This window comes from Protopterus annectens, chromosome 4.part0, assembly GCF_019279795.1.
Source record: "Protopterus annectens isolate FY-2018-M chromosome 4.part0, PAN1.0, whole genome shotgun sequence".
Lineage (NCBI taxonomy): Eukaryota > Metazoa > Chordata > Ceratodontiformes > Protopteridae > Protopterus > Protopterus annectens.
The window spans coordinates 1,527,499,720-1,527,525,767 of record NC_056733.1 but is presented as its reverse complement, the minus strand read 5'-3'; the positions used below and the strand labels follow the sequence as shown (position 1 = coordinate 1,527,525,767).

The following is a 26,048-nucleotide window of genomic DNA, read 5'->3' as shown; positions in this document are numbered from 1 at the left end:
CTTTAACCCCCAATGGGTGTGGCTTAAGCCTTCAAAAATGAAGTTCTCGCCGTACAATTCAAACAAATGTTCATATCTCTGGAACCATAAGTGTTACTAGAAAACTGTAAATAGCAAACTATTCAGGATAAATAGATGTTTGCATTAGTGGTTTTCCTTCAGTTTGATGTTTTAATGGGATTTTATTAGCCAAAAAAAAGGCATTGAATATTAATTTTGTAATGCTGTATGAATAGTTTATGAATCTCAGTAACCATTCAAGCAAGACACTTATGCCTTTGCAGAGATTTAGGTAATTTGTGACGAAACACTCTTTCCTAATACTAGTTATAGCCTTCTTCTGTAATCAAAATCTAGTGATCGGCACTAAAAAGGTACACTTTAAATAATATTAAACAGTGTGTCTTATTTACAGAATCATCTCTGTCCTAGTTTTATGTATCAGCTAATGGACATCCCTATTTGTATGAATGAGACACGTACCAAGAGTAACAAATAATAGTGGTAATGCTGTTCTCAAACATTTATACAACACTTGTGGTCTGTTTCAAAATATAAGCTCCAAATGGATAATTAAAGTCTGTAAAATCCCTTTTCAGTTTGTTTGTTTTTCTTCCAACTTTCAATAAAGGTAATGGTGACAATTGTTTCCAAGAGTTGTTGTGACTATGAGGGGACCCTCAGCACCACAGTGTACAAGGAAGAATTAGTGAAGGTTTCCCTGCACTATTTCTGCTGCATAGCAATAACAGTAGAAATATCTTACTGGTTTGCATGGCTGCTGTGTTACAAAGGCTTAGCAGGTCTGTTCAATCCCTAGAAAACGTAAATTCCCCATTGTAGTCTGTTTGTCTGTCTTATAATCTTATTCCATAGTGTGGTATTATCCTTTATTCTTGCTCTAAGGCTTTCTGGCATAGAGCGCCTTCATCTCCTTCTATCTTTAGTGTCAGCATCTATTTTCTTCTCACCCTTTTATGTTCCCTTTGTTTTCTACAGTGTACCCTTTTCTGTCAAAGCATACACTCTGAGCACATCTCCTGCTTTCTCTAACTGTAACTTACATAACAATCCAGTTTGACTATGTCCTAATCTTCATGTGTTGTCATCCAGTGGTTTTATTCCTTTTCTGTCAGTTCCTCCATTGTCCATAACAAGATGCAGCTTATTCACTTTGTTGCCCATGCTCCTAGCAATACAAAGTTCTACCATAGATCTGTATCCTTCCTGATCTGTAGTTCCTTCGTCCTCCTCATTTTGTGCTACATTTTACAGATTTTATGTTCCCTTTCCTTACCCTTTCCTGTTTATGTATTAGGTAGGGCTTATGGTATCTCATCTAGATGCAGCTACATCAAGCTGCATTACATTAAAAAATAAATAAATACATACATGCATACATAAATAATTAAATAAATAATAATATAACTGATTGGGAGGGGGGGTTGTCAGGTCAGTTACAGCCCCGTTCTAAGATTAAATGACCTGCAAACTGCAGGACTCCTTTTAGGAGATAAATGTCCTTTTATGTCCCCATGGCATGCATAATAGGATCCGAATCCCCTATCATTTCTATAATAACTCACTTACCTATAATAGCACTACCATTTCTTACCAGAACTGATGAAACGAGCGTCTTTACTTCATACTACATTGTGGAAATGGGGGTATTGTAGCGAAAAAAGTGGTACTTTTCCATTAAACCCCTACCACGCATTTTCGGTCCCACATAGGTGTCTGTTTACATATATCCAGAAGTAAGGACAAATGGAAAATAATAAAAAGGCCCCAGATCAGGGACACATTTTTAACTTACACATTTAATCTAAAAACATGCTAATGCAAAACCTGTTGGTGTCCGCAGTGTTAGACACCCACTGAAGCAAATGAGCGATGCTTGTTTGTAGTCTACAGTGCAGGGTGATGGGTGTGTGCGTCTGCTTAAATATATGCGGTAGGGGCACCATGGGTGAAGACATAGCAACTGATCATTATGCCCCTTCTGAAAAAGATGGGACGGATTATGCTTTATGGTAATTTAGAATTACAAACATTTACAGCATATTTTCACATTGGCAAAGTTTTCAAATTAGCATTTTTCCCCAATTAATGTTGCCCGCCTTAACTGCGATTAAGTTTCGAAGCTTTTATTGTCATTTTAATGTAATGGGTTAATCCACACATGCATATTAAGCAAGATGTTTGAGAAATAAGGGCTGTTACGTCGTTGGAGTTTTATTTCAGTGTAGTGATACCAACTGTGTGAATAAACTGGGTAGATTCGGTATTGGGTTTTCAGCTTCACATGAGTATAATTTAATTTTCATTCTAGCCTCTCTGAATACACATCAACCGCCCAGATATTTGCAGTATGTCCGGTCTTTCCCTCATTTTTAGTCTGTTACTCGCAAATTTTTTTCTGGCAAATCACTGGGATGATACGAGGATTGTAGTCGGCAGATACCTATCCAGATAGATATAGTGTATTGCAAACACTGCAGAAAACAACAACATTTCAAAGTACACTACAGACATGCCGATGTGGGACCAAAAACCCATGGTAGGGGTTTTATGGAAAAGTACCAAAAAAGCTAATAATAAGCTATTTATATAAAACTGAATGAAGATTCAAGTCCATTTTCAGTTCCGTCTTTCTGTCCCTCTTTCTTTGCTTAGTTGTGATTTCATAGGTTCATAGGTTCATACTAGGCTATCTGCCCTAGGGCATTTATAAGCCTAGCCAGAATGTGTTTGACTTTCGCCACCCATTTTAAATTTATTTTACTATGCCCTTTTTCGAGGTTAGTATACTGTGCCTCTGTCTAACAGTGACACAGAAGTGATACCCGGGGTAAACCTACGATCTCCCATCCACTCATCAAGATTCCTCTTGAAGAGAGTCAATGAGGGACTCTGCCTAACCTGGACTGGGATTTTATTCCAGAGTGAAGGGAGCCTCTGGGTTATGAATCTGTCCCTCCAGCATGTCCTATTTATTTCAGTGCTGAGGTTCAAGTCTCTCGAGCGTAGCTCGATGGGATTTGGATTTTCTGAGGTGCAGCATGTCCATTAATTCCGGGTTGGACATGGCTTTATACGTCAGGCAGAGATCGCCTCCGAACAGGCGGTATGCCACTGAGTAGAGCTGGAGTTTCTTTAACCGGGCAGCATATGGCATCTGTTTGAGCCCTTTGATCCTCTTGGTGAGGTACTTTTGAGGTCTTTCCAGTTGCTGCAGGTGTCTGGTAAGGTACATCCCAAAAGGGGCATTGTACTCAATTATGGGCCTGATGAGGGATGAGTAAACAGGCACAATGACCTCCCCTGATCTAGATGTGAATCCCTTCACGATTAGGTGGGCTATATAAAATGTTTTTCTAACCACTTTGGCCACGTGGTTGTCAAATGAGAGATTGCTATCAACATGGGTCCCCAGATCCCTAATTACTTCTTCTGTACTTAATGGATTACCACCTATGTGGTAATTTGTGGGCACTTTGTTTTTGCCAAAGGGGATGACTATACACTTTTTGGCATTTAGCTTGAGGCCATGGCTCTGGCACCAGTTGTCTGTTTCTATGAGGCCCTTTTGGAGGATGCTTGTGTCGGCTGGAGAGTCGATTATGGCACCCAGTTTGCAGTCATCTGCGAACTTGGTCAGCCACAGTCCTTCCGTGTTGGCCTGTACCTTCGAGAAATATATAGCGAACAAGAGAGGTCCCAGGACTGAGCCTTGTGGGGCACCACTTGTAACTGGTTTGGAGTCTGACATGGCTCCAGCAATTCTAACCATGTGGGTTCTGTCCTTGAGCCAGTTTGCAATCCATCTAGTGACATAGGGGTTTATATTTAAGCTGGTGAGCCTATCTGTAATACCCGAATGGGGTATTGTATCGAAGGCTTTTGTGAGGTCCAGGTAGGCTGTGTGGACCACCTTCCCCTCGTCAATGGCCTTGGTGACTGTTTCAAAGGAATCAACCAGGTGTAAGAGGCAGGATCTGCCCTTAACAAAGCCGAACTGGGTAGGATCCAGTGTCTGTAGGTCCCCAATATCTTTATTTATGAGGTCCATGATGATCCTTTCCATAGCTTTGCAGACCAAGCTAGTCAGGCTTATGGGGCGATAGTTTCCAGGATCCGTTGAGGCACCACCTTTATGGAGAGGGACCACTGTTGCTGTACGCCACTCTTTGGGCACATATCCTGTGGTAAGGCTGGGATTGAACAGTAGCTTTATGTTTGGGTTTAGCTCTTCTTGGAGTTCATGTAGGACGCAGCCCAGGACACCGTCTGGTCCCATTGATGCTGTGTTTTCTGCTTTGGAGAGGGCGGCTCTTTCCTGAGCATCTGAGATGTCAGGGGGGCAGCACTCTGCTGGGATAGATATTTGTCCTTTTGGTGGGAGGGGAGAAGCTTGCGCTGAACCTGTCAGCTAGGATGTTGGCAATGTCTGTGGGTTCGTGTATTTTTGTCATTTTGGACTAATTCTGAGCATATCTGGGAATTACCACCCAGGTTCCTAACATAACTAAAGAAAGCCTTGTGATTATCCTTAGTGTCCTGTGCAATTTTTCTCTCGAAGCTGGCCTTAGACAATTTTATGAGTGCCCGTAGTTTTTGCTAATACTGATCAGTGATGCCTTCCCTTTTGGGATTTTGCTCTATCATTTAGTAGCTTCCTCCTTCTATTGTATAGTTTGTTTATGGCTGGGGTCCACCAGACAGGACGTCTGCCTTTGGAGGATTGGGTCTTGGTTTTATTTGGGATCGCATGATCCATGCATTCCTGAAGGTGTTCATAGAATGCATTTATAAAGGATTCTGCTGTCTGGGCGTATTTTCCACAGACCGGGGCTTTGAAGGATTCCACCTCAGTTTTGAGGAGTGTGAAATTTGCTTTAGAAGTTTTCACTGTGGTTTTCTGGGCAGGGGGTGGGGTCGGGATGTGAATATCCAGTGAGATTAGTTTATGGTCTGATCTTACCGGTGAGGGATACACTTCTGGTCTGGAGCATAGAGTCCCCATGTTGGTGATGATCAGGTCCAGTATGTTTTCCCCTCTTGTGGGAGTGGTAACAAGTTGTTCCATAGCATTTGAGTTTATAAATTCTAGGAACCTTTGGGCTAGGGTGTTGGAGCTAGAGTAATGCTCCCAGTCTATGGTTGGGTAGTTGAAGTCGCCCAATATAATGGTGTTTGGAGAGACCTTCAAATTTTCCAGTGTTCTCAGGAAGGCCGAGTGGGGTTCCTGGGTTTGAGAGGGTGGTCTGTAGCAGGCTATAAACTGGAAGGCAGTTTTACCCACTGTTAGTTGCACATGGATAGTCTCTGATGCTTCGTGCTTTGCCACCAACCTGGTGGTGTGGGTATCTTTGATGAATATCGATACTCCCCCTCCTTTTGTGGTTTGGTCCAAGTTTTGGGGCCAAAAAGCATGGTATGAGGTATAACCTAGTAGTGCTGGGGTGCTCTTGGGAGCCCTGAACAAGGTTTCTGTTACTGCACAGATATCGATGTTCTCCATGCTAAGGAGAGTTTCGAGTGCGTGCATCTTGAGGTTTAGACTTCTGGCGTGGAGTAGCATTACTCTTAGTTTATTATCCCTTGTGATACCTATGGAGGTGGGTTTGTCTTTTGAGCCTTGCCTAAAAAAGGCACTATGGGGGTAGCAAGAGCCTTTGCCAATATCCGAAAGCCCAGGGGTGACAGGTGCAAGCCATCCCTAGCGAAGCATCGTGGCTTGTCGAGCATATCATCCCAAGCTGACAGGCATTGGATCCCCTTTGAATGACACCAGTACTTAAGCCAATTGTTGAAATTGATCATCTTGTCTTCATATTGTGGCATCATTCTTGGTGAGGGTAAGATGCTACTCAAGGTCAGGGTCATACCGGCTTGGGCTACATGCTCAGAGAGCTCCTCTATGTCTCTTTTCATGTAGTCCAGGGAGGTACGTCTCAGGTCATTCACACCAGCATGGACAATGACTGAGTCATATTTGTACTTGCCTTGGTGTGATCTGAGTGCTTGTGTTATGTGGTGGATCCTAGCACCCGACAGGCTGCTCACCGTGACCCTCTCCTTGTTCAGCCTGGTGAGCGGGACGTCAGTGAGCCTGACGATAGAGTCACCTGTTACAAGTGTATCAGATGTGTTGTTTAGTCTTAAGGGCTGTGACTGTTCGGCACACTGGCTTTGTGAGATATGTGTTGCACATGTTTTGTTTTGGGGTAGTGGTTGCTTGGGTGTCTGCTTTGGAGGTCTCTGCTGCTTAGGCAGATCTTTATTTAGAGCCTTCGAGTATGTTTTTGTGTGATTATGTGTTTGGTTTGCTGTCGTGGTAGGTCTATGTGTGACTGGAATTGTAGTGAGTGTGGTTTCCTTCTCCTCCTGACTGGTTATGCCAGTACTGAGTTGAGAGAGCTTAGCCTCCAGTTTGGCTATATGGTTGCATCATCTCACGTGTTGGAATTTGTTGGGAGGAGGAGAGGGTTGTCTGTGTACATGAGGCAGTTGTAACATTGCCTCAGGATTCCCAGATTCACCAGCTGGACTGGAGAGGAGATTGACAACTGACCTTTGGACATGCTAAAATAATATTGGGAATTCCTTTATAATTGAAAACAAGGGCCAGTGGGGAGTGAGGGTGTAGTGCTTTTAATTTTTAGTGCTGACTTATATAATTGCTTTAGTGAGCAAGTGCCAGGTAACTTAAGTGCAATGTATTACAGGTAACTTAAATGCAAAAACGACAAACAGTAACTTTCTTTCAAGTAAAACAAGGAAATAAGTACAGTAAGCAATGCAGATATCACTAGTGATCCACAGAAGCGCTGAGAAGCCGTGTATTAGGTGGAATTAGCGTTCCAGGGGAATAACAAGCAAACAAACAAGCATATAAACAAAGCTAGATTCAGCAGGCCTGGATCTAGTCTATGCTACAGCAAACAAGGTGTACCAATTTCAGTAATATACAGTTCAAATATTCAGGCACTATAAACCTTTAACCAGAAATTCCCAACTCAGAAGGGCAGAGTCCAGCCTCTTCTCCCACAAGAGTGCAGACCACGAACCTTCTTAATGTAAAATAACTGGCCTGAAGCCCAAGTACTTAAACCAGAACTAATACACTTTAAGAATAACAGACACTGGGCTCTCAATCAGCAGTTCCCAACTTAGAAGGATGAAAGCTACCTGTCCTGCCACCACAGTGCATGCCACAAACCTTCCTAATGTAAAACAACTGGTCTGAAACCCAAGTGCTTAATCCAAAAGACTTAGAATGATAGCTACACTTTAATCAAGTTACTACCAAGCAGTAATAAATACAATTGAATACTTTAGAGAATACCTGGATTAGTGCTCAAGTTACACAAACAAAGCTAGATCCAGCAGGCCCGAATCCAGTCTATGCCACAGCAAACAAGGCGCACCAACTTCAGTAAGAAGCAGTTCAGATATGCATGCACTATAAGCCTTTAACCAGAAATTCCCAGCTCAGAAGGGCAGAGTCCAGCCTCTCCTCCCACAAGAGTGCAGACCACGAACCCTCTTAATGTAAAATAACTGGCCTGAAAGCCCAAGTGCTTAAACCAGAATTAATACACTTTTAGAATAACAGACACTGAGCCCTCAATCAGCAGTTCCCAACCTTGAAGGATGTAAGCTACCTGTTCTGCCACTACAGTGCAGACCACAAACCCTCTCAGTGCAAAACAACTGGTCCGAAGCCCAAGTGTTTAAACCAAAAGGCTTAGAATGAGTTACACCAAGCAGTAATAAATACAATTGAGTACTTTTAAGATGATGCAAAAGTAAAATAAAGTAGGTAGAAACACAAGTACAGTAAAAGCAGATGAAATTTTTTTTTTTTTCTGAACAAGTGCTGAGATCAAAGAAACAGATTTGAGTGCTGAAACTAGAAAACTGGCTAGTTATAAGAAAAAAAACTAAGCTAGAAGGCTTCCCTCCAATGCAGAAGGGCTTGGGGGCTCAGAAGCCTACAAATAGTCTATACCACTTAACAGGAAAGGCAGGAAACAAGCTTAATTTTTTTTTTTCTTTCCCAGATGCTCTCTTTGTACACAGTAGGAGTGCCTGAAATCAGAATATGATCTCACTGCACTCGGTTGAGTGAGCAAATGAGATGGGCCCAGAAGGAGTATCCAAACACAAATTTACAAGAGGGGCGGGCAGTTTCAAGGCCACTAAGATTAACACCAAAGCAAAAACAGGGAGGATGGGTGGGACTAACTGAAGAGCAGAGTAAAAACTTCCAGTTCAGTTAATATTCCTGCAACACAGTTAAAATCAATTTAAATACTGTATTTTTGAAAAAGAAGTGCAGATAAAGGTACTTAAATTCTCTTATACGTCCAGTTGAATACAGCTAGTTCTTAGCCGGCCAAAGCTGAGGTTTTTAAGCAGAAAATATTTCACACTGTACCACTTAAATAGGCAAGGACAGGAAATCAAAGAATGTGGCTACCCCCACACCTGTAATTACTAGCAAATAATAAAATTCAGCAAACACTGACTAACTTCCAGTTCAGTTAATATCCCTGCAACACAGTTAAAATCAATTTAAATACTGTATTTTTTTTTAAAAAAGTGCAGATAAAGGTACTTAAATTCTCTTATACGTCCAGTTGAATACAGCTAGTTCTTAGCCGGCCAAAGCTGAGTTTTTAAGCAGAAAATATTTCACACTGTACCACTTAAATAGGCAAGGACAGGAATTTTTGTGAGAGAAGTATCTAAATGAAAATGAATACATGGTCTGAGATGAAGCAGCTTTCAAATATGTATTTATAATGTAAGTATAGCAAGTGCATGCCAGAAGAATTTCTTATGTGAGTAATAAGAAGATCTTTATGAAAAATTAACTACATCACTGTAGTTAATTTTTCCAAATTTCATATATATATATATATATATATATATATATATATATATATATATATATGTGTGTGTGTGTATGTGTGTGTGTGTGTGTGTATATATATATATATATATATATATATATATATATATATATATATATATATATATATATATATATATATGTTCATAGGTTCATAGGTTCATACTAGGCTATTTGCCCTGGGGCAATTATAAGCCTAGCCCGATTCTGTATGGCTTACGCCACCTCTTGATTTGGGTATACTGTGCCCTTTTAAGGTTTAGTTTACTGTGCCTCTGTCTAATAGTGACACGGAGTAATCCCTGGGACAAACCTACAATCCCCATCCACCTATCGAGATTCTTCTTGAAGAGATTCAGTGAGGTGCTCTGCCTCACATGAACTGGAATTCTATTCCAGAGCGAAGGGAGCCTTTGGGTTATGAACCTGTCCCTCCAGCAAGTTCTATTTATTTCTGTGCTGAGGTTCAAGTCCCTCGGCGTGTGGCTCTAAGGGATTTAGATTTACTGAGGTGGAGCATGTCCATTAATTCTGGATTTGACATAGCTTTGTATGTCAGGCATAGATCGCCTCGAAGTAAGCGGTATGCAACTGAGTAGAGCTGGAGTTTTTTAACCGAGCAGCATATGGCATCTGTTTGAGACCCTTGATCCTCTTGGTGAGATACTTTTGGGGTCTTTCTAATTGCTGCAGGTGTCGGGTAAGGTACATCCCAAAAGGGGCATTGTATTCTATGATGGGCCTGATGAGGGATGAATAAAGGGGCACGATTACCTCTCTTGATCTAGATGTGAAACCCTTCGTGATGATGTGGGCTATGAAGAAGGTCTTTCTAACCACTTCGGCAATGTGGTTTTCAAAGGAGAGATTGCTATCAACTTGGGTCCCCAGGTCCCTAATAACTTTCTCTGTACTTAATGGGTTTCCACCTATGTGGTAATTTGTGGGCACATTGTTTTTGCCAAAGGGTATGACTATACATTTTTTGGCATTTAGCTTTAAACCATGGCGCTGGCACCAGTTATCTGTCTCTGTGAGACCTTTTTGAAGGATGTTTGTGTCAGCTGGAGAGTCGATTATGGCACCCAGTTTGCAGTCGTCTGCAAACTTGGTGAGCCATAGTCCTCCCACGTTTGCCTGTACCTCAGAAAAGTATATACAGAACAAGAGTGGTCCCAGGACAGAACCCTGTGGGACGCCACTTGTGACCGGTTTCGAGTCTGACATGGCTCCAGCAACTCTCACTCTGTGGGTTCTGACTTTGAGCCAGTTTGCGACCCATCTTGTGACATAGGGGTTTATATTTAAGCTGGATAGCTTATCTATGATGCCCGAGTGGGGTATTGTGTCAAATGCCTTTGCAAGGTCCAGACAGGCTGTGTGGACTACCTTCCCTTCATCTATGGCTTTGGTGACTGTTTCGAAGAAGTCAACCAGGTTCAAAAGGCAGGATCTGCCCTTGACAAAGCCAAACTGGGTAGGATCTAGTAACTGTAGGTCTCCAATGTCTTTGTTTATGAGCTCCATGATGATCCTCTCCATAGCCTTGCAGACTAAGCTGGTCAGGCTTATGGGGCAATAATTTCCAGGGTCCGTAGAGGCTCCACCTTTGTGGAGTGGGACCACTGTTGCTGTACTCCATTCTGTGGGCACATATCCTGTAGTGAGGCTGAGATTGTATAGCTGTTTTATCTGAGGGATTAGTTCCTCTTGGAGTTCATGTAGGATGCAACCTGGGACGCCATCTGGTCCCATGGAAGCAGTGTTTTTTGCTTTGGAGAGGGCAGCCTTCACCTGAGCATCAGAGATGTTTGGGAGGCAGCCCTCTGCCGGGATAGATACTTGCTCTTTTGGGGGGGAGGGGGTGGAGAAGTTTTCACTGAACCTGTCTGCCAGGATATTGGCGATGTCTGTGGGTTCAGTGTATTTTTTGTCGTTTAGAATCAACTCAGAACAAGTTTTGGAGTTGCATCCCAGGTTCCTAACATAACTGAAAAAAGCCTTATGATTGTCTTTGGTGTCCTGTGCAATTTTTCTCGCGAAGATGGCCTTGGAGGATTTTATGAGGGATCGTAATTTTTTGCTAATACTGATCAGAGATGCCTTCCCTATTAGGGATTTTGCTCTATCATGTAGTAGCTTCCTCCTTCTGTTGTACAGTTTATTTATGGCAGGGGTCCACCAGACTGGACGCCTGCCTTTGGATGATTGGGTCTTGGTTTTGTTTGGGATAGCATGATCCATGCATTCCTGGAGATGTCCGTAGAATGCGTTTATATAGGATTCTGCAATTTGGGCCATAGTTTCCACTGGCCCTGGGGCCTTGAAGGATTCCACTTTGGTTTTGAGAAGTGAGAAGTTCGCTTTTGAGAAGTTTTTCACTGTGGTTTTCTGGGCTGGGGGTGGGGTCGGGATGTGGACATCCAGTGAAACTAATTTATGGTCTGATCTTACCAATGAGGGATATACTTCTGGTGTGGAGCATAGAGTCCCCATGTTGGTAATGATCAGGTCTAGTATGTTGTCCCCTCTTGTGGGAGTGGTGACTAGTTGTTCCATAGCATTTGAGTTTATAATTTCCAGGAACCTTTGGGCTAAGGTGCTGGGGCTTGAGTAGTGCTCCCAGTCAATGTTTGGGTAGTTGAAGTCACCCAACATAATGGTGTTTGGAGAGATCTTCATGTTCTCCAATGTTTTCAGGAAAGCCGAGTGGGATTCCTGACTTTGAGAGGGTGGTCTGTAGGATGCTATAAACTGAAAAGCAGTCTTGCCCACTGTTAGTTGCACATGGATGGTCTCCGATACTTCGTGCAATGCCACTAACCTGGAGGTGTGGATATCCTTGATAAATATGGAAACTCCCCCTCCTTTTGTGGTTCGGTCCGGGTTTTGGGGTCGAAAAGCATGATATGAGGTATAGCCTGGTAGTGCTGGGGTGCTCTCTGGAGCCTTGAACTAGGTTTATATCACTGCACAGATATCGATGTTCTCCATACTGAGGAGAGCTTCGAGTGCATGCATCTTCAGGTTAAGACTTCTGGTGTTAAGCAGCATTACCCTTAGTTTCTTGTTCCTTGTGCTGTCTATGGGGGTGGGTTTGACTTTTGAGCCTTGCCTAAAAAAGGCACTATGGGGGTGGCAAGAGCCTTTGTCAATATCCAAAAGCCCAGTGGTGACAGGTGCAAGCCGTCCCTAGCAAAGCAACATGGCTTGTCGAGCATGTCATCCCAGGCTGACAGACACTGGATCCCCTTTGAATGACACCAAAATTTTAGCCAATATAAATTATATGCATACACATATGTCTACAATGAAAAATCAAAAATTAAAATGATCGAATGAACACAACTGATTGATCACCAGCCAATTGAAAAACAAACAATAGCAGTTTAAACATGTTCATGCAATCCCCATGCCCCCCTGCTAATTATATACTGGCTCCAAGATCACAATGCAGTGGGGGTAAATTCCCCTGTCCCCACTGTACCAGAATCTCAGTTGTTACATGTGATCAGATGATTTTTGATCAGCTATACTGTCTTTTTGTGAGTCTGACAAGTTGACTTGTTGATGGATTGAATATATATAAATATGCGCATGTGTGTGTTATTTAGACAACAGACTTACGTTCACAAAATGCAGAAAAACAAGCACATTTTGTTTCTACTGCATCATGTTTAACTATCTTCTCACAATATGTCTACAAGGCTTTATTCTATACCTTCATTATGCTGCACTGCTTCAGGTAATCAGCTTTGTTATATGACATGCCATTAATGCGTACAGAACCTATACAAAATAACTCACAGCTGGCAATTTAAAGTCATTACTTAGGCTTATCAGCTAGTATTGCTCTGTGTTTTCTTTGTCCCCACCTGTTACAAGTCGATAATATTATAATATACCTCACAAGCTTGCTTTGTTTTTGTGCCATCTGTCAGCACCTTCAAGTGCAGCCTTCTTATATAAAGAACACATAGTGCTACCTTTATTCTGTTCATGTGATATTCCACTGTTACCATCCTTTCTGAACTCCATTATGGAGGACATTATGATCACTTCTTTTTTTTCTCCAAGTTCTTCCACCATCACTATCTTTTTCTAATTTGCATGTCCTTCAACAATTGGTTCTTGGCGTATCGTACAGAAAAGCATTTGTTTCTGTTTACTATTTGTCTAATGTCTTGCTGCTACTCTCTTGTCTTTGATCCACAAAGAAAATAAACTACCCTCCCAAGCCTGCAGTCTACTTGGTACATTGACCTGTTCTAATATGCTTTGTTCTTATCTGTTCTGTGTTATTGTATTCAGTATGGGTGTCCATGGGACTTGTTAGGGAACTCATTATTGAGGTACATATTTGCTGTTATGTACAGTCAACAACTGAAACAAACTGCTATATCTGCTATGCACTTTTGAAACCAGTTATACAAAACTAATGGCTGGTTTCCCTATGTTCAGTAGAGATATTCAAGAATGAGTTGCTTCATCATTTTTTCAGGATCAAAAGGAGTAATTCAAAAAAGACATTTTCGCTGGGAAACAAGGCCCAACCTCACCTGATATGGTGACCCTGGCCATCTGCACTCCCTGATTTATACATACTGACTCCGTGATTGTAGTCCAGTCAAGAAAAAGGGAAAAGACTTCTGGCACTATACCACCAACTCACACAATCCACATAACTGTGATTTAATAGTATGACAAAACTGAAAAAAGCCATTTACACGAATATGCAGCAACAGAGCTTTGTTATCCTCAAAAGATGTTATAAGTGTTACAATATTCTGGATGTGCTTTTTATGTTATTCTTGCTTTGCTTTGATTTAACTGCTTTTCGTATGGTAATATAAATTAAGATTAAAACTCTTATCTGATTCACTCTATAAAGTTTTATTTAATGTGTTGTTTCTCTAAACAATCATTGATTTCCCTTTTTATGTTATTTCATTGTGTCTACAAATGTGCTCCATTTTATACTTTTGCAATTACCTCCAGAGTTTATGCTGAAGAATAGCATTTTTTTCTGTTTGCAGGTTTAAAATGCACCATTGTACCATAATTTATAATACACCTCCTTAAGTATGTGTTTGGAGCACAAACGGTTGCTTTGCTTTGCCTTTTTAACTTCATAGTCATCAAAGAATGGAAATAGTGGTCTATATCAGTGTTAATTAAATGACTGTATGTTTCTTTCAGAAAAATCAAGACCAACTATTTTATTGTGTCACTGGCATTTGCTGATCTACTGGTTTCTGTCCTGGTGATGCCATTTGGGGCTATTGAGTTGGTACAAGATAACTGGATATATGGGGATACATTCTGTCTTGTGCGGACATCTTTAGATGTTTTACTCACCACAGCTTCTATACTTCACCTCTGCTGCATTTCTCTAGACAGGTAGGAGTTTAGACTTCATCATTATTGCACAGCATTATGTGAGTAAAATAAGTATCTTTGCCTCAAAGTGCATTAAGACTGATATACTCTGCAGCTCAGAGTAAAGGATTTGTGGATTACAGCAAGCAGTTACATATTTCTGTGTATTTACTGTGCAAATAAAGTGATCTGAAGAACTTTTGCAGCTACCATGGAAATCTAATGTATCTTATCCAGTGTGCTACTGCTTTTGATTATGTACAAAGTGTGTAATAAAAGTTGACTCTTATAGTCAGAACTTGGTGACCATTTGACTAGCTATCAATTATTGACCTTGTTGTCCTTCATTACATGGATCACCTTTATAACAAACCAGCAAGGGTGCAATAATCTTATTCACATCATGTGTTAAGTCACTTTGCTGACTTAGTTCCATTTTAAGAGGAGAGGCAGTTACTGCTATTTGTACATTCCAGTGCAGTTAGTATAAACTGTCTTATAAGTATGATATAGTAACATGTGCATAGTCTTAGAAGTCTGCCCAAAAGAATGCCTTCTCATTGCAGGGTCAGACATCATTCTTTTAAATGGATGTTATCTGGAAGATCTCAGAAATGATTCCAAGATTTTATCAATTTTTATAGATAAAAGAGGACCATGGTCTTCACTGATTCCTTGTGTTTATTTGTTTATTTATTTAGTTAGTTATCTGTTGATGGATTGCAGCATGACATTTCCTAGCAGCTTGTATTCTTGACTGCCTGAGCTAAATTGCAAGAAAAACCTTCAGTTTGTCATACGTATGAAGCTAAGATTACCAGGTGAGAGCTGTGATGTACAAGGAATTGTTATTCAGATATCTACCTTTTGTCTTTTGCCTTCTCTCCTGCTCTCTGTTTCAGTCCCCCCATCAAAATTAATAAAAAGCATCACCTATATAAATAAAAGTTTCCTGCTGCTGCTATCAAGCGAATGACCACAGCAAACGAGTACTGAAGATCTACCATCTCCCAGCAGTGTAGGTTGAACTGTATAGAAATGTTTAAACTTATTCATAAGGGATAAATATTAAGGAGCTCACTGCCAGGGACAACAGCTAAGATTTCTTAATCCCCCATTAAATAGTTGGCCCTTCCATGAAAATATACCAGTCCATCAGCCAAACCTTATGGTTGTACAGTTACTTGGTTTGTCTAAATCTACAAGCCTCTAAAATTCAGGCTAAGTTTCTTTACAAAGGAATCTTATGGAAACAGTCGTAAAACTACCTCCTCTGTAACCATAAATGCTGATTGTTTTCTCTTGATCATGTCACAATGAGACTCTACCTGCTCCTTTCTCTCTTGCTTTGCTCACTGCTCTCCACTACCGTCCCCATTTCCCACCCACCCCACTCAGCTTACATTTATTTTAAACTAACCACTCCCAAAACCCCATTATCCAATCAAATACAGCAACTGATTTAAAATACACCACTCCTTAATAAATTAACCCTATCCAATCTGGATCCAAAACAAAGCCAATTAAACACCTAAATAGTAGCTTTTTAATCTAAAGCCCATACCAATACCCTAAAACAAATAAACACCTTATATCTACCTCATACCACCACTAATAATCAACATGTTACACCTATATACTACTGCTCTAAGAATCTTATCACTAGTTACACCTTTTACCTCCTACCACATCAACCTCCATGATTCATTTTTTCTCCTACTCCTCCCCTTTCTCCTTTCCACAAAAAGGTAGAACTAAAAGCATTATCATATACTGCTCGATCTGTAAAACAACATCCATACAAGCCCATTACACACTACTACCTAACCACAATTCCTCTTGAATCTCACTGCAGTATGACAGGTGCATGTTAAAAGCCTAAAAATATAGCATCTATACTAACTCTAAGCAGAGACATGCACCTTAACCCCAGCCCAGTAACTAACCATGAGAGCATTCCTCCACAACCAATAAACTATCTACAGAGTTTATCAAACTATACTAGAAAGCCAGGTGATCTCTTACTATTAACCATCAATATCAGAAGTATTCTCGCTCTGTATTCACCAGATATTCTAATTACCAAAACCTGGCTAAAATCTGCTATTAACAATAATGAAATTCTTGCACCTGGATATAAAATTCTATGAGTAGACAGAAAGGGCAAGAAGGGAGGCAGAATAGCCATTTTATTTTAAAACAACCTTACTGTGAAAACCATAGAAAACAAAGCCCCCATCTTTAATAATGCACAAGTGATTTTTACAAGATTAAAGATTAATTCAAAGAAATCTGTAAATATAATATAAAGCTGCTTACCCCCCCCCCCCCACCTCAGAAACAACTTCTCCACAATAGAAAACATACTACACTAGTCCTCAGAAACACTGCCCCAGGAAACAATAATTAAGAGTGATTTCAATTTAGACTGGCTAACCTGAAACTCCCAAAACCCCACTAATCACATCAACCTCCATGGCTTCACTCAAATCATTCAAGCACCTACTAGGATTGACAAATCATCAATTAAGCACACCATCCTTGATTGGCTTTTAACAAATATCTCCCTCATCTCACTCTGGATATCTCTCAGATAGCTTCAGTGACCCTCTCGCTACCTTTCTGATCAGGCATTGAATAAATCCAACAAAATAGATTACTTGTCATCAAATAAGGAACACAATAAACTTTACACTCATTACTTCATATCCAATTGGATACCACTTAAGCAACTCCTGCTAGAAGATGCTACTAAATATTATAACTCTAACTTCTTAGATATCTTGAACATGCAAACTCCTCCCAGAACTGTGCATATAAAATCTAACTTTGCCCCTTGGTTAAGCAAAGAAACCAGATCTAGACTAAAAATGAGAGAGAAAGCCTGGGATCAAAGGCAAAAAACTAGATCTGAAGCTGCTAAATAGTCATAACATGAACTTAGAAATAAAGCAAAATCACTAGTCAAACAGGACAAGAGAAATTACTATCATAATATCAAAAGAAAATACCAAAATAACCCGCAAACGTTCTGGTCAGCAATAAACAACATACTGTTACCAGGTAACACCAGTACACCCTCCCCCTCTCCTCCTAACAATAGAGATAGCATAGCCTCCCAGTTCAATAAATACTTCACCAAAACCATTTTAGCTCTCTCTAACAATTTCAACTCCACCCCCACTCCAGCTCTTCCTAAATCACATAATAATGGCAACACATTTTCCTTGCAACCTGCCTCAATTGACTTTGTAAAAAAACAGCTTAAAAAATTGAAGCCTACTACCATCGCAGCTGATAAACTGCCAGCAGACTACCTTAGAATTGCTGCTGATGCAATCACCTACTATCCTTTCTTATTAATGGATTAATATCTGAATATCAAGTCCCTGCTATCTGGAAATTTTCACATATAATTCCTTTACACAAAGGTGGCAATTCAACAGAACTGTCCAGTTATCAGGCAATTGTTGTCCTATCACCCGTATCCAAGCTCCTCAAGAGATGTACACACACAATTTATGGACTTCTTACTCACTAATAAACTTCTATCCAACACTCAACATGGATTTTGTCCATACCACAGTACAACCTCTGCTCTAGTGACTTAAACTAACACAGGTAATTATCACAGAAATAAAGCAAATTTGTATCCTCCATCTTTCTCGATCTATCATAGGCCTTTGATGTTCTCACATGGTAAATTATTATAATTCTCTCTGATCTGAACTTGGGCCAGTCTACTCTAGCCTGGTTCCAAGACTACTTAATTGGGCAACAACAAGCAGTACAATGGCAACAAAACCTCTCTCCTCGTCTACCTGCTACACTAGGAGTTCTTCAAGGATCTATTCTAGGCCCCCTGCTTTTCACACTGTTTACTAACAACCACCACACTTCATCCTTACATGTTTCTGTTGTGCAGCACACACATGATACCACACTAATATGTGCTGCTCATTCCTTAAAACAACAGCAAGTAATAACTCAAGACTCTTTCTCAGCAGTTGAAGCATAGCTAACTAACTCCCATCTAATTCTGAACACTAACAAACCAAACTCATGCAATTCCAACCTACAGAACCCCCACCCAACATACAACACTGTGTCCATGAAAAATATCATAATTTTACGCACAGTCCGTACTAAGCTTCTGAGGTAGTGATTGGTAGCAACATGAGATTTGATATCCATATTGCCCAGACCATAAATAAGTGCACAAAAAACTTGGTTCACTATAGAAAAATAAACAATATCTTACAAACAACACAAAATCAACCATTGCCCAAACACATCTTATCTCAACTCTCCTCTATTCCTCTCCAATTCTAACTAACCGAAGGAAATCTAATTTATAAAAACTAGACTCATGTTATAACAAAATTGTCAACTTTGCCACAGACTCTCCTTTAAAGTCACATCACTGCATAGCAGTCAAGCAACTCAATTGGTTAGAACTTCCTCAACTCTTACTGCATAACCAGTGTACTATGACCCATACAATTCTTAACCAACCAGAGAATATCCCTGCCCTTCAAAATCTCCTTCACTCCTACTCCACTAATCATAAATCTCTAATAAATGTAATCAAGTCCAACGATACTGCAGGAGACTCTCTCATCTCAAACTGTATAGCTAATATCTGGAATACATTGCCTACAGATTTAATATCTGCTACTAACTTATCTCATTTAAAAAAAAAAAACTTAAAACTCACTTATCCAAACCAAAGCTATGCTCATGCACTAGTCCTAGTAAGGTTTCTGTTTCCCTATGTTTGTAACACTGTTACTACGGTACTAATACTTGTAAGGACATAAGCCACACCTCTTATTTTTGGCTGTGTATATGCCATCTATTGATTTTTAGCTTTGAATATGTTAACATAGCCTTTTTACTTAGATTTTCTTCATATAATGTTTATTTTCATTTCTCTGAGATCTGTGTGAAGCCTGTATACATGAATATGTGCACAATAACTTTACTCTATTAGAGTAAATATGATACTTTTCTCTATGTTATATGTAAGCTTATTTATGTATATGTCAACATTTCTTCTGTTTTATGTGGAGCTTTTCTCCCTGGGCCTCCACTGAAAAGGGATTTGTGTCCAGTCAGACTTTCCCAGTAAACAGATGTAAAATAAATATATACATAAAATAAATGTATCCAAATTCAACAGATTGTAGACTCACACTGGGGGAAAGTACATTATTGCCATATGTATTTTCTGTCATCATTCACAACACAGCCATGGTACATGATTTAATGGCATAGTATAATTAATAGATGATAATACTTGTTACTTTGTCCCATATTTCATTGGTTGTCGGTTTGTTGTTGGTTACTAGGAGAATGCTTTTATAGTATTCTGTTGCATAATCCAGAATTATAGAAGTTAAGGCACAATATCCTCTTGCCTGAACACTGATGAGTCCTACTGCATAACTTGGGTTGATGCTGCTTTTGCTATGAGGCCAAAGATTTTGTAAGCCAGACGAGTAGGGGAACATTATAGAAAGAAGAGAGGGAAATTATATTAATAGTGAAATATGATGTTATAATTCATGACAAATGAGATTGCGTAAGTGAAGTAGCATACAAACTCCTGCGCTATAAATTCTTAGTTTAATATTGATTTCTAATTAACATTTCATGAGAAATTAGCAATTAAAGACGTTATGAATTTTCAGTAGTTCAAGGCCAATATGTGGCAGAAGGGAACAGCTCCCATGTGTGCTCATCCTTATGTCTATGTTAAATCTTGAATGGCACTTTGGAAAATAAGAAATACATATTTTACCTTTGAGTGGTAAGATTTGTTTTGCATATTAGAACTGATGCTTCAGACCAAAATACAGTATATTTACTGCAGTCTTTAGAGTTATCATTTGTATCTTCAACAATATGGAGAATAGATTAGTTACAGGAGGTAGTTATTAAATCTCAAAAGTGTCCTTGCTCTTGAAGACAATACAACAACATAAATTGTCCATCATTGTATGTTCATGGTTCTTAGTTTATCCCAGCAGTAGAATATGTGTTATTTGCCCAACTGGACTTCAAATACAGGTATTATTCCTCAAAGCAGGTGCTCCACAAGGTTCTGTCTAAGGACCACTTCTTATCTCACTTTTGTATCAATGTCATTCCATGGAAGCTGTCAGGAGAGAACTGCCTGTTATACACATATGATATGTATTTACAGAACCAGAAAAATCTTCACATGACATAAACATTACCCTAAGAGGACTTAGTAGGCTTTTGTAATTGACCTCACAAAAATATGCTATACTTAAGCTTTCAGAAATCTACTGGTATACAATTCTAGACATCTCAAATGTTTATAGGTTCATAGGCTGGTACTAGGCTATCGGCCTAGGGCTTAAACAAGCCTAGCCTTAACAATTCCCTGGCTATTTCTTCCCAGAATATTTACTTCCCTGGTCCCCTGTCTAGCAGGGTGACTGACTTGATCCCCGGGGTGAATTTCCTATCTCCTATCCAATCGTCAACTTTCCTTTTGAAGAGGGCCAAAGAGGCGCTCAGCTTGACATGTATGGGCAGTCTATTCCAGAGTATGGGGAGTCTCTGGGTCAGGAACCTATCCCTACAGCATGTTTTGTTCATTGTGATGACCAGGTTTAGATCCCTGGAGTGTGTGGTTCTGAGAGATTGGGATTTCTTTAAGTGTAGCATGTCCAACAGCACTGGGTTTGACATGGCCTTATATGTTAAGCAGCGATCACCACAGAGTAGGCGATATATGACAGAGTGCAGCTGGAGTTTTTTTAGATGGTCAGCATAGGGCATCTGCTTTAGGCCTGTGATTCTTTTAGTGAAGTATTTCTGTGGCCTTTCCAGTTGTTGCAGATGTCTTGTGAGGTACACACCAAAGATGTACTCTATAATGGGTCTAATGAGGGATGAGTACAGTGGGACAATGACCTCCTTTTTTCTAGATGAAAAGCCCTTAGTGATGAGGTGTGCCACAGGATTTCTTGACTCTTGTGGCTATGTGGTTATCGAAGGTGTCCACCCATGCCCCTAAGTCCCTTATCACACTTTCAGTATTTAGTGTACTGTCACTTATGTGCTAATTCATGGGTACATGGTTTCTCCCAAAGGGGATAACTATACATTTCTTGGCACTGAGCTTGAGCCCATGGCTCCAGCACCAAGCATCTGTTTCTGTAAAGCCCTTTTGTAGAATATCCACATCATTTGGGGAATTGATAATGACGCCCAGTTTGCAGTCATCTGTGAAGTTTGTTAGCTAGAGTCCCTTAGTGCTGGCCTGTACTTCAGAGAAGTAGATGCCAAACAAGAGTGGTCCCAAGACTGAACCCTGAGGTACTCCGCTTGTCACTTACCTGGAGCTGGATTTTGAGTCGGCTACTTTTACAGTGTGGGTTCTGTCAGTAAGCCAGTTGGCAACCCATCAAGTGATGTAGGGATTAATGCCCAGCTTAGTAAGTTTATCTATGATTCCAGAGTGGGGGATGGTGTTGAAGGCCTTGGTGAGGTCCAGATAGGCTGTGTGGACTGCCTTACCCTCATCCACATCTCTGGAGACTGATTTGAAAAAGTCAATCAAGTTGAGGAGACAAGATCGTCCCTTTACAAAACCAAACTGGGTGGGTTCCAGTATTTGAAGTTTGCCAATGTATTTCTTTATAAGTTCTGTGATAATGTATTCCATGGCTTTGTAGATCAGGCTCATACGACTGATAAGATGATAGTTCCCGGGGTCCAAGGTGGATCCCCCTTTGTGGAGTGGGATATCTGTAGCTGTGCGCACTCATTGGGCACAAAGTCTGAGGTGAGGCTATTATTAAACATGACACTTAGGTGAGGTGCCGGTTCATTTTGTAGTTCATGTAGTACACAGCCTGGGATGTCGTCTGGTCCCATGGATGCTGTATTCTTAGCTTTGGGGAGTGCATTTTTACCTGTGTGGCCGTGATTACTGGAATTTGACAATCTTTTTGCATTGAGATGGGCCCTTTAGGGGGTGAGAGGAGGGTGAAGTTGGCATTGAATCAATCTCACAGGATATTAGCAATATCCTTGGGATCACTATATTTAATATTAGCCAGATTCTGTTCTCTAACATTGTTTGACTAACATGGAATAAAGCTTACATCAGAAATGCCTTGGACTCAAATTGGACCAATGTCTGAACTTTATACCACATGCTGAAAAATAATCCCTTTCTGAATTGACTCAATTAAAATTAGCCAACAAGCTCCATAATTGCTGACATTAGAAGCTTTAATTCAACATTTAGACCATCTCTTCCAGTCATTTCCTTGCGATCCACACAGATCTCAACTTTATTAAAAAAGAGACTAAAATTCTAAGATATATTCACATGAGCACCACCATCACTGCACATTAGTATTCTACTTTGAAAAAAAAGCTAATCAGGTATCTGTGAAAGATATAGCAGCTGTATTGAGTTAATTCATAAAAACTACTGCCTTCCAAGGGAAAATTAACTCCATATGAGAGGCAGCCCATATTCACACAGGTATACCTGAAGTACACTGCACAGGAAACATTTCAGTACTGCCACTGCACAAAAAGTATTCAACAAAATTGTTCCTGCTGTCTGGAATTCTTTCCCTGAGATAATTAGGAGTTTTGCTACTCTACAGCTATTCACTAAATTATTAAAAAGCATCTAGCTAAAGCAAATAATATGCTATAATGAGTAATATTATCAACTTCCTAATTCAATAATCTGTTAACAGTGACTTTGCAGTAATCCATTACTAAAACTGCTTAACTTCAAAAAGATATCACAAATTCCATAACATACAAATAGATCTTTCTTCTGTTCATTGTAAAATATATATATATATATATATATTTATATATATATTGTTAATTCTGTGGCAGAGGCTCAAAAGCAGGTTCTCTTTCTTCTAAGTATCAGGGCTATTCAACCTGTTCCAGAAGAGGAATGGGGACAATGTTTTTACCCAAGACTTTTCCTGGTACCCAGAAAAGACAACTCCTGGTGTCCTATCCTGGACCTGTCTATCCTAAACAACTTTTTGGTTATCCCAAAATTCAAAATGCTAACTCTTCATCAGCTGCTTCCCATGCTAGACAAAAATGCCTGGTTGGCAACATTGGACTTAAAGGAAGCTTACCTGCACATCCCAATAAGGGAATCTTGCAGAAAATACCTACTCTTCAGAGCAGGCTACATGCACTATCAGTTCTCTGCACTGCCCTTTGGCTTATCTACTGCACCCAGGGTATTCACAAAGTGCCTAGCTCCAGTCATTGCATTCTGCAGGCAAAGAAATATTCAAATATACCCATACATGGACGATTGTCTAATTCAGGCAGAAAGCCACGACATACTATTAAATCATCTGGCATTTGTAAAGAAATTACTAACCTCACTGGGGTACACCATAAACGAAAAGAAATCCCACCTAGTACCCTGCCAACAAATTGTATTCCTGGGAGCAAGCTTGAATACAACTTCCCAGATAGCCTACCTCATGCCAGAGAAACAAGTTTATTTGACAGCCTACTTCAAACTACTGGCCACAACGACCCGGCTATCTGCAAGGAAAATACTGCAAGCCCTAGGGTTCATGGCCTCTTGCAATTCTACTAATTCCATATGCAAGACTGCATATGAGGAAACTACAATGATATCTAAAAAGCCTATGGTGTCAACATTCTCAGGACCTGGAATTAATGATTCCTATCATTCCTTGTATAAAGGCAGAGTTCCTTTGGTGGGAAGAGGCCTGCTACCACAACAAGGGACTGCCATGCACTCTTCCCCCTGCCACCCAAACCCTAACAACAGATGTATCAGACTATGCATGGGGGGCTCACTTGGCAGGGCAGTACATTCAGGGCAAATGGAACCTGAGTCAAATGCACCTGCATATCAATCAAAAAGAAATGTTAGCTGTACAGAATTATCTGACAGCCTTCAAGGACAACATTCTTCCAGGACAATTATTGGTAAAGACAGGCAACACCACTGTTATGTGGTACATAAACAAGCAAGGGGGAACCCACTCATACCCTCTCTGCAGACTATCCATGGCTCTGTGTAACACAGCCTTGAGCTACCAAGTGCACCTACAAGCTCAATTCCTGCCAGGCAAGCTAAATTTACTGGCAGACTACCTAAGCAGAAATCTCATGGACCCACACGAGTGGAAACTGGAACCAAACCAAAGATATTCAACATTTTGAGAAACAAATGGGGGAACCCAGAGATAGACCTGTTTGCCTCCCCTCAGAACTACCAATTGGACAAATTCTGCACAAGGACTCCCCACAGACAAGCTTGGAAAGTGGATGCCCTGTTCTTCACCTAGGAAAGCCTCTCAGTTTATGCCTTTCCCCCTCTGCCTCTCCTCTTGAAAGTTCTACTAAAGATCAAACAGGACAAACCAAGGACAATGCTCATTGCACCAGACTGGCCACGCCAACACTGGTACCCCCTCTTGCACAGTATGTCACTGCTGGAACCATGGCACCTGCCTCAGACCCATTCCCTGCTGTCCCAGCAGAAAGGCCAGATTTTGCACCCCCAGCTTCAAACCCTGAACCTGGCAGCCTGGATAATTACCTGAGTTCTCCAATACCAGCCCTCAGCAAGCAAGTGCTGGATGTCATCCTGGAGGCAAGGAGGCCTAGTACTAGAAAATCCTATGCTGAAAAGTGGAAAAGATTCTGTTCCTGGAGCCAGACTCAGGGGATGGGCACAACAGTGCCCAGTTTACAGCATATTCTTCAATACTTAACAGAGATGCTTCATAAGGGCCTTTCCTTCTCTTCTATTAAAATTCATGCCTCAGCCATTTCAGCACATTATAATACTGAGCCACCCCTCTTCTCTCACCCACTGCTGAAACAATTCCTCAGAGGGGCCAAAAATTTAAGACCACCCAGGAGAGCCCCTACTCCAGCCTGGGACCTTAACTTTGTATTGGAAAAGCTCACTCTACCTCCTTTTGAGCCAGCTGCAACTGCAGAGTTGAAATTCCTTTCTTGGAAAAAAGCCTTCCTTCTAGCCATCACTTCAGCAAAAAGGGTGTCTGAATTACAGACCCTCGTGGCAGTGGAGCCTTTCATCATCTTTCATGCTGACAGGGTGTCCCTCAGGACCATTCCCTCCTTCATGCCCAAGGTGGTATCCAGTGTGGCCCTTAATCAGTATATTCATTTGCGAACCTTCTTTTCTAATCCACAGAACAAAGGAGAATGACTACTGCACTCCTTGGACGTACACAGACAACTTAGATTTTATTTGGACAGGACTAAGCCTCTCAGGAAATCTGAACAGTTGCTAGCTGCCTTTGCTGCAGGGGCAGAGGGGAAGGCCATTTCAAAGCAAACCATTTCTAAGTGGATAGGCCATTGCATTCATTTCTGCTATAAGCACCATTGAAAGCCTACCCCACAGGGGATAAGATCCCATTCCACCAGGGCTGCATCTACTTCTACTGCCTTTCTCAGAGGTGTTCCTTCCAGGGACATCCTAGAAGCTGCTTCCTGGAGTTCGGTACATACCTTTACCAAGCATTACCACTTGCCAATTTTTTCTAAATCCAGAGCTGTTTTGTCACTACAGTCTTGCAGGACCTAATAGCTGGTCCTAATGCTCTCTAATTGCCTCCTCCCTTACTTAGCTTTGGGAATCTACCCAAATGTAATGACTGCAACAGTGAAACACAAAGAACATAGTACAGTTGTGTAC

At 40.7% G+C, this 26,048-nt stretch overlaps 1 protein-coding gene across 1 annotated transcript in view; it reads left to right on the top strand.

The window, feature by feature from the left end:
* HTR4 (5-hydroxytryptamine receptor 4) overlaps positions 1-26,048 on the top strand; it is a 3,476,249-nt gene that overhangs the window by 1,089,188 nt on the left and 2,361,013 nt on the right. The window contains exon 4 of the mRNA XM_044069347.1: positions 14,123-14,323. Coding sequence (XP_043925282.1) covers positions 14,123-14,323 — 201 coding nt within the window. The remainder of the gene's footprint in view (positions 1-14,122; positions 14,324-26,048) is intronic.